A 9,221-nucleotide genomic window follows, 5' to 3' on the forward strand; every position below is an offset into this window, starting at 1 on the left:
ATTAGGAAGTCAGTTTGCCTTGGTGTCAGGTTCCTTTACGATGGGTTAGCACGTTCAACTTGCAACTGGAAGAAACTGCGTCCGATTCTTGGGTCGCTTAGTCTTGGCCAGTGTGTCCCCCTTGTTCTTGTTCACCCAGCTGTACAATTAGGGACCTGGATGTAACATTAAGCTTTGCCAGTTGTGTTTTAGGGGAGGTTTGTCTGAAACGAGCTGTCTCATTAGGTACTGGTCTGATAGCGTTACTGGGAGTGTTTTTATGTCCTTGTTGTGGGTATTGTGAAAGATCAGGATGGATTGTATTAATGAAACTCTCCTCTGACGTTGTTCCCTGCCCAGGTCGGGGATCAGTTTTGCAAATGCCGATCACAAGCGTGCGCCTTTATCACAACGAAGAATGTGAGTGGGATTCGGGGGTTTAGTTATGTAAGAGCGGGCCCGAGAGAGAGAGAGAGAGAGTGTATATGCTCCCCCGTAACAAAAGTCTGCCAGTGCCACACTCAACGCCAGTCACACACTTGTTTTAATTTCCTCCACTCTCTGCTCATTTGCCATTCCAACGGGGGCAGGAGGGTAGAGAGGAGGAAAGAGCAAAGGGAAGGAGGGAGGAGGAAAGGGAGGGGAAAGGAGAGGAGGACGAGGACGGGGAGGAGGAGGGTGAGGGTGAAAAGTAGGAGATTTTCCTCCAATCTGAAGAAGAACGTTTGGAGAAAGGAAGAACAAGAACAATCCAAGATTGCAAACCTCCACCAAGGCTGAAGTGAAAGCACTGTTGGCATTATTTATCGAGTTAGAAGCAAAAATGTTGAAATTGCCACCATCCCGCAATGGTAAAGACTCATTCTAAAAACTCTTGGATCCGGATGATGATCCGGATCACCACCAAATCTAATGGGTTATTCCTTAACCTACCACCATAAAAATTTGCAGCAAAATCCACTCATACTTTTTGATGTAATTCTGCTAACAGACAAACAGACAAACAAACCAACGCCGGCAGAAACATAACCTCCTTGGCTGAGGTACAGTAATAAGATAGGAAAATACGTGATCGGACTGCACGGGTTAACATAAGCAATAAATGAAAGAAAATATCGCCCAACTATGTTTCAGTCATGGCTAGCATCACGTAAACAAGCACGCCTTTAATTGCTTAGTTTAATTTACAACGAAATAATTTGCAATTTATCTGGCAAATGAATTAAACGAGAATCTGGCTGTACATTTATGTTGTTTTCAAGCTGAAGTGAGGATTTCAGCATTGTATTAGACATATTTCATTGGAATTCGGTATATTTCGATCTTTCACTAGGTTTAATAGGATATATTCATATGAACTTACATGGCCAGGATTTCACACACAGTACGAACAGCCACATTAGCTTGCTTCCAAAGTTGCTGCTTTTCTTTAGACGATAACCAACCAAACCTTCCATACGATGACGAATTTTATTTTATTCCTGCAGAGTCCTAAGATTATTTTTTTTTTAGGTCTGGAGATGTTTACAGGTTTCTTTATCCTATTCACTACTAAGGGAGTTTCCAAATTTGTGAAAAAATCGTTTGGTTGCAGAAAGAATAAACTACAAAAAGGATGTAACCATGCTGAAGAAATTAAAGCAGAATATAAAGCATGACACAAGAACCACTAAGAAAATTAAAATCGTCAGGAGATAGTCAAAATAAAATTGAAAGGACGTTATTGTACTGAAAGATATACAAAAGTACAAATTTGTCCCCTCCCCCCCAAAAAAAAAAATGAGCATAAATTTAAAAGACCGAGAAGCACAGAGAGCTTTTGAAAGATGATGAAAAGTTTATGATTTGTGGAGACGATGTGGCGAAGTGCTGCTGTGCTATGAGGGAAGTGCTGTGTCATGCCATGGCTTAATCAGAGTGCCATCCGTGACGTCAGCAGTGCCATAATTGACGTCATGAGTGCCATCTGGTGTCGTCAGCTGCCATGAGGAGTGCCATAAAAAATCATGAAGTGCCATCACGTCATTAAAAGGGTCATAAAAATTCATTGTACCATTAGAATTTATTTACAGTGCCTTCAGTGTCGTGAGTAGTGCCACCAGTGCCATGAGAAGTGTCATCCAGAGTCTTCATCATTCCATCTGGAGTTCCACCAAAAGTCATCAACAGTTTCATTAAAATTTAACAACAGCAGAAGTGTCTCATTAAACGTAACACGGTAGTGCAATTAGGAATCAACAGTGCCATTAGGAGTCATCAACAATGCCATCAGGAATCATCAAAAGGGCCATTAGGAGCCACCAACAGTACCATTAGGAGTCATCAACATCGCCACTAGGAGTCATCAACAGTGCTAGTAGAAGTCATAAACAGTGCTATCAGGAGTCATCAGCAGTGCCACTAGGAGCCATCAACAGTGCCATCAATAGTCATCAACAGTGCCATTAGGTGTCATCAACAGTGCCATCAGAAGTGCCACCAGGTCTTAGTGGGCCTCTCCCGGTGTAAGCTTGACTGCCTTCTCGCTGGCCTCCCACAGCCTCCTGGCCAAGTCCTGATCCCGCCCCAGCGATGATGTGGGCGCCTCCTGAACAGCATGAAACACAGCACAGATCAGTAATATTCTCTCTCTCTCTCTCTCTCTCTCTCCACAGCACAACAGTGGTAAATTGCAGCTGGTAAAAGTTTAAATCTCGGAAAAAAAAAAAACTCAATCAATTTATTCAGTAAACACCCGAACGGAACAAAAACAGGCAACATCTTTTTGACGGGAATGTTTAGAGAGAAAAAAATGGGAATGTTGACCACTTGTTGCATATTTTCATTTACTCTTACTAGCAAGAGATTGTTTTATGTGGCATTAGAGGCTTGTCAGATGGAAGGGATTAATTATAGGGTGGTTCGTAAATAGCGTTTCACTAGAGGCACACATGGCGGTATCTTGTGTGTTGCGGGGACAGCTCGGCGTGCTTTGGGTGTGGCAGTGGGAGTAGAAGAATAAATGATACAGGATAGACACTGGTAAGCATGACTGAGCCGTTTTTACAAGACTGATAAACATGATTGAGCCGTTTTTATAGGAGAGACACTGATAACCTTGACTGAGCCGTTTTTACAGGATAGACACTTACAACCATGACTGAGCCGTTCCCGCAACACACGAGAAGCAGCCACTCTGTTTAATCCTCTCTCAAGAACTGAATAAAATCACCTGGGAGTGTCTTGAACAATATATAAAAATACATCCTAGGGCTGAATAAGAAACCTGCGTTATTTACTGACCTTACAGTCCACGAAGTATTTGCCTGACACTCCTTCCACCTCCTCCGCCACAGCCAAGTGTATAGTGGTCTGCGCCCCCAGTGCCGAGTCCTGGGGGGAGGGGAAGATGGGGGGAAGGGGATATTGTTAGCAATTATCTCTTTACTGTAAGCATCCTGTATACATTATGTGCATACATACATATTCCATCATCATCATCATATCATCTTTACCGTTTTTCCTACCTAAAGAGAGGGCGAGGATGCACACACACACACACACACACACACACACACACACACACACACACACACACACACACACACACACACACACACACACACACACACACACACACTCCTTGCCTAACACAGCTCCTGCTATCTATGCCTCCTACCGAGTTAATAAAAGAAGAAAGGTTCGTGACAAATTAGGATCCATTCGTTCTTGTCTTCTGATGCGGCGATAAGTTTGTATAATTCTCGCCTGTGCGTCTGTGTCGAATATGGCTCATCGGTGTATGATTTTTTAGACGCAGGGTAGAAATTCTGGAAAGTCATTTAACACCCCAGATCCAGTACGTCATTTTTCTTATATATTGTTGCTGGTATCGTACGAACTTGTTGAGTGAGATTTCGTTGCACTGGAGAAATTTAAGAAGGCTCTATGTAACCTCTCCAGTTCGATGAGTCTGCCCTGAGCTGAATAAAATCGTCTGAAGGCACCAAGAATAAACTTACAAGACGTCCTCGTTGTGTAGGGGTTATCAGTTTTTATGTTATGTGGTTTTGTGTTGTTGCTGTATATCCTGGATGCTGCTGAGGGACGCCTTCATGTGGTGGCAACGATATGGACAGGAAACTTAACTGCCTGGTTATACAATTGTCCCTCAGCGATTTCCCTATCCCCCTAAAGGAGGATGAGGGATTGCAGGAGAGGGGTAACTTCAGCCTGCAGCCCAATGGATTCACATTCAGATAAGCCTGGGGTTGCCACTACTACTACTACTACCACCACCACAACTACTACTACTACTACTACTACTACTACCACCACCACCACCACCACCACCACCACCACCACCACCACCACCACCACCACTAGGCAACTACTTTCATTAAAAACTACTACTTCTACTGCCACTACTGCTACCATCACCAACACCACCACCGCCGCCACTACCACTACCACAACAAAACTACTACTATAACTATTACTACTACTACTACTACTACTCTATATTGCTGTGTGTGTATGTCTTGAGAATATTACTCTGTCTGATGATAACCTTAGCTAACCGTCTTTATTTTAACCTTATATGGTTGTCTGTCGATGTGTTTATCTCTCCATTTATTTTTTCATCTATCTGCCTCCCTATCTACCTTCCCAGCTGCTGCTCGGCGCCATATCCAAATAGTTAGTTAATTGAGGGACGACCGTGACAGAAATTTTTCCTCTCTCTCTCTCTCTCTCTCTCTCTCTCTCTCTCACCTTGGAGACCACGGAGATCATCAGTTTTAATAGTATGTTGGTGAGGGAATATTCTAGACTCTTCATGATGTCGGTGTGGACGACCCCGGGATGGAGGCTGTTGGCTGTCACTCCTGAAGAAAGACAGTAGACTGATAGAAAAATAGGCAGACAGACAGACAAACAGATGGATAGACCTGACAAACAGACCGACCGACAGACAGACAGACAGACACACCTGACAAACAATTGGTCGGATTAATTAACTGAATGTGTGACTGAGGTATTGAGGGATGGATGGACCGTAGGATGGATGGATGGATAATGCCTTCTACTTTGTTATCCTCTTCTGAACTTGTGTAACTGAGAATAGTACTTTGTGTTACTATGAAAGACTGACTGCCGGGTACAGATATGAGAATTATCAAGGAAAACTTTTATAACAGTGCTTGTAGTTGTAGACCCAGGTTCATCTGATATGTGAACCCAGTCGACTACAGGCTTAAATCGCCTTTCTGCGATCCACCATCCTGTTTGAGGGGGGATAGGGAGGTAGATGAAATACGTATATATAACCAGATAATTGAGCCATCTGGCTATATCGGTGCCACCTCATGAAGGCGTCCCTCTCCAGTACCGGAAATATACTGGGAAGATTATAATGGGTCTAATGTGTACAATGATCAGGGCGATATGGGAATTAATTTATTTTTCCAGAATAGCTTCAGGGTGTAAATAGGAATAAGTTAGAAATGAAAGTATATATTTCTGTTGAAAATATACTGCTTATATGTGTATTCCAAGCTGCACGTTATCGTTGGCTTTTTGCTAATTGTAAATGACTTTCGCTTTGCAACTTCCTTGTCGATTCTAGCATGAGATGGTGAGAGGGCTAATGGTGACAGCATTTCATTCACTCTTAGCTGACTAAACATTGTCAAACATTAGGTGAAACAGAATACTGGAGTTTTCCCAAATATAGGAGGTTAAGTAGCTGCAACTAACCTATGCCCTTCAACCTGCGCGCCAACTCTAAGGTGAAGAGCACATTGCACAGCTTACTCTTGCTGTAAGCCCTCATTTTGCTGTAGGCCTCACGCTCAAGGTTAAGGTCGTCAATATCCAGGGATGTGGGTCTCTTGTGGCCAACAGAAGACACGTTGATGATGCGGCTGGGGGCGCTCTGCTTCAGGCGATCTGCAGGATTAGATTAGGTTAGGTTACGTTAGGTTAGGATAAGTTAGGCTAGAATAGGTTAATTCGTTTTGTGTCTGGATATAACTGCGCCGTGAATTATTTACGTGAGGTAAGTCGACGTGGGGTGGGTAAGGTTTAGTTAGATTAGGTTAGGTGAGCAGGAGAAACACTTATATATTACCACTGACCTAAGAGGAGATTGGTAAGGAGGAAGTGACCGAAGTGGTTGGTGGCCATGATCACCTCGAGGCCGTCACCTGTCACCTGGCGTTCCTCAGTACCCACGATGCCAGCGTTGTTCACCTGTATATCACACCAGGGCACACCGGGGCACATTAGTACTTTGGACATAGGCAATACCTTTTACACTCTAACTTGTCCAAATATTGTCATCTCTCCATCTTGAATGCCGAGTTGTAATTCAGGTTAACCCTAGAATATGTGGCGCTAGTCAAGAATAATTGCAGTGGGAAGGCTGTAGAGCTGCAGTAGTATCGTTTCCAGACACCGAGCTATTTGAAATAAGCTGCTCAAAGACGAAAATCTGGGCAAAGTTAGAGTAAAAACAGAATAGTTAATTGGTTTCCTTAAGGCCCAACAACCTGTGTTTACATGGCACACCAGCAGTTAAATGTTACTTCACTTGACACCACTAAGGTAGTGCTTGCCAATTGCATTTCATGAGATTTGTGAATGTCACGCAGTACGATGTACTGTATTGGCAACAGCAAAGACAGTTATATGAAATGTTGTAGGCGTATGGACGAGTACTGAAAAGAGTTACATCCATCCATCATCCAGTCCTACATTGCCCCATGAGGAGCGTAGAAGCCCGTGACTAGGCAGTTGGTCCTGACATTTAAGATGAGGGTGACCAGCCTTACTCATCCCTGAGTGGCACTGCATGAGCAATCAACCCCAACCACCCCTTGGATATAAACCTTCACCGGCTCAATCCGATTGGAGCGCAATAATTACCCACTAAATCACCAGGCGCCAAAATTTGTTTATATGGTTACCACACAGCGTAGTAAATGGTTTCCTGGTGTACAGGAAACCATTTGGCTTGTCACTAAGTGCAGAGTCACCCACAGGCAGAAGGAAGAGGAAAGAATGAAGGAATGAAAGACAGAAGAGGATGGAAGGAAAGAAGGATGGAGGAGAGGAAAGGGCAGACACCCGAGAGCAGCACTACATCGAGTGAGTTGATGGTGAGCGTCCCCACCTCTAAAAGAATTACAGTCTATATAAAATCCAAATAACATCTCATATCTGTCCACTGGGATTTGAACCTCTGTTATCACAATAAACAGTGCTGTAATTTGGCTGTTATGCAACACTTGTCATACGAAATACGGGAGCGCAGACACCTCAAGTGACAAGAGGAGCATATTATGTCTACGGATCAAATTCTTGTTAAATTGAAGATTTTGTAACATCTCTTTGTCAATGATATAATCTTTATATTGCATATTCTTATTGTCTTTTGCTTTACTCTCATCGTTTTAATATCAACATAGTTTCCATGATTAACACACAACAGTATGTTAAGTTGAATTAGACAAAATAAATCACAGAGGAGAAGGTCCAACGAAGTGTCTTATACCAAAAAGAACACAACTTAAAAATGGGACTCACCAGGACGTGGATATGCTTCTCGGTGTCTAGAATCTCCTGTGCGAACCTTCTGACGGAGGCGAGGTCGGAGGTGTCCAAATGTCTCACCACCACCTCACCTCCATCTCTGGCCCCCTTACGTAATTCATCTGGAGGGGGAGGGGGAGGGGGGATATACAGAAAGGTTAGAGTCTTGTTTGTGCGTGTGAGAGACAAATGCAATACGAGCATTTCGAAAGGTTAATGTGTGTGTGTGTGTGTGTGTGTGTGTGTGTGTAATAATATATAAACAGGCACAGAATATATATATATATATATATATATATATATATATATATATATATATATATATATATATATATATATATATATATATATATGCTACTTAATCAATCGGACAAATAAAAGCAAGCATTATCTTCAGTAAATGCTGAAGTTCCATTAACAGAGTGCAAGATACGGTTTCTAGTTATAGAGGCTGAGCGATGATTCTCCAAAAGTACAATATGTCTGATAATTCTGAATAAATAAAAATATATGTATATACATTATAGCTGACATACAGTGGATTTGACATAACATAACCTGATATGACTAACCTGCCACTCGCCCCGCCTTTTCCAGGTTCCTGCAGGCGAGAATGACCCGTGCCCCTCGCTTCACCAGGTCAGCGGCAGTGTGGAGTCCTATGCCCGCTGATGCGCCTGTCACTATTACAGTCTTACCCCTCATACTGGCACTGGACACACACCGCCCAGACCACGTCCTGTACAACAGCCGCAGACCAACCACCAGCCCTACCACGCCCACCAGCACAGATAGCCACATCCTGAAGCTGAAGGGATGTGATTGCAGGTGAGCTGACGCGGAATAACATACAGACGAAAGAAACAATAGGTATCCTCTCATGCAGATGTATTTTTACAGTAATATATATATATATATATATATATATATATATATATATATATATATGTATGTATGTATTAATGAGGAAGTTAGTGGAGAAAAGAAGAGGTTTGGTCAAGAAGATACAGTGGGTGAAACAGAAAAATGTTAGAATATAATTGTATGGTGTAGTGTGGCGGTGCTGTATTTCACCTTCCCCTGAATTTTCCAGCATCTTGTGAACTAACCCTCACTGTCACCCTCTTTTGGCGTTTGTTTCGCCTTAGACTGCATCTTTCCTTTTTTATTCTCCTCGACAAGGAGTGTGTGTTTTCACCTCTGTTTGTCTGTTCATGTATTTGTTTTTTAGCAGGATTATTCAAAAACTAAAAAAGAGATTTGGACCAAATTTGGTGGGTAGATAACCGATGTCCCAGGGAACAATCGATTAACTTTTGGGACCGATCAGGATGGTATTACAGATTCTGAATACGGAAAACACTTTTTTTTTACGAAACCCTAATCAATGCTGAGAAAACCTAACCCATTATGAAGAATGGTTTGGAAATTACGTTGCCCTTGTCGGAGAGGTGCGCATCACTGAGTGCCCCTTTAGTTCATATATAATACGTACAGGATTTTTTTTTTTTTCATGTAAGAGCAATTGGAAGCAATTGATGAAAAAAAAAAAAAGTACTGGAGGGGGCACTCAGTGGAGCGCATCTCTCCGACAAGGGCAACGTAATTTCTAAACCACTCTTCATAATGGGTTAGGTTTTCTCATCACCGATTGGGGTTTCGCAAAAAGT

General features: G+C 42.6%; 1 protein-coding gene across 1 annotated transcript; it reads right to left on the minus strand.

The window, feature by feature from the left end:
• Positions 1 to 2,464: 2,464 nt before the first annotated feature.
• LOC145406325 (retinol dehydrogenase 13-like) lies at positions 2,465 to 8,352 on the minus strand. Its single transcript, XM_080277486.1, has 7 exons — positions 8,124 to 8,352; positions 7,546 to 7,673; positions 6,096 to 6,210; positions 5,716 to 5,907; positions 4,732 to 4,844; positions 3,262 to 3,351; positions 2,465 to 2,566 (listed from the first exon to the last, which is right to left on the minus strand). The coding sequence occupies exons 1-7, from the start codon at positions 8,350 to 8,352 to the stop codon at positions 2,465 to 2,467; spliced, it is 969 nt and encodes a 322-aa protein (XP_080133612.1).
• Positions 8,353 to 9,221: the final 869 nt, after the last annotated feature.

Source organism: Coenobita brevimanus, chromosome 70, assembly GCF_032717465.1.
Source record: "Coenobita brevimanus isolate Jiangsu-jjx chromosome 70, ASM3271746v2, whole genome shotgun sequence".
NCBI lineage: Eukaryota > Metazoa > Arthropoda > Malacostraca > Decapoda > Coenobitidae > Coenobita > Coenobita brevimanus.

Excerpts from the sequence above, each read along its gene's own strand:
- LOC145406325 (XM_080277486.1), bottom strand. The coding sequence starts at position 8,352 with ATGTGGCTATCTGTGCTGGTGGGCGTGGTAGGGCTGGTGGTTGGTCTG. Across the intron at positions 7,674-8,123 it reads AAAGGCGGGGCGAGTGGCAG|ATGAATTACGTAAGGGGGCC; the intron begins GTTAGTCATATC and ends CTCCCCCTCCAG. Across the intron at positions 6,211-7,545 it reads AGAAGCATATCCACGTCCTG|GTGAACAACGCTGGCATCGT; the intron begins GTGAGTCCCATT and ends TGTGATATACAG.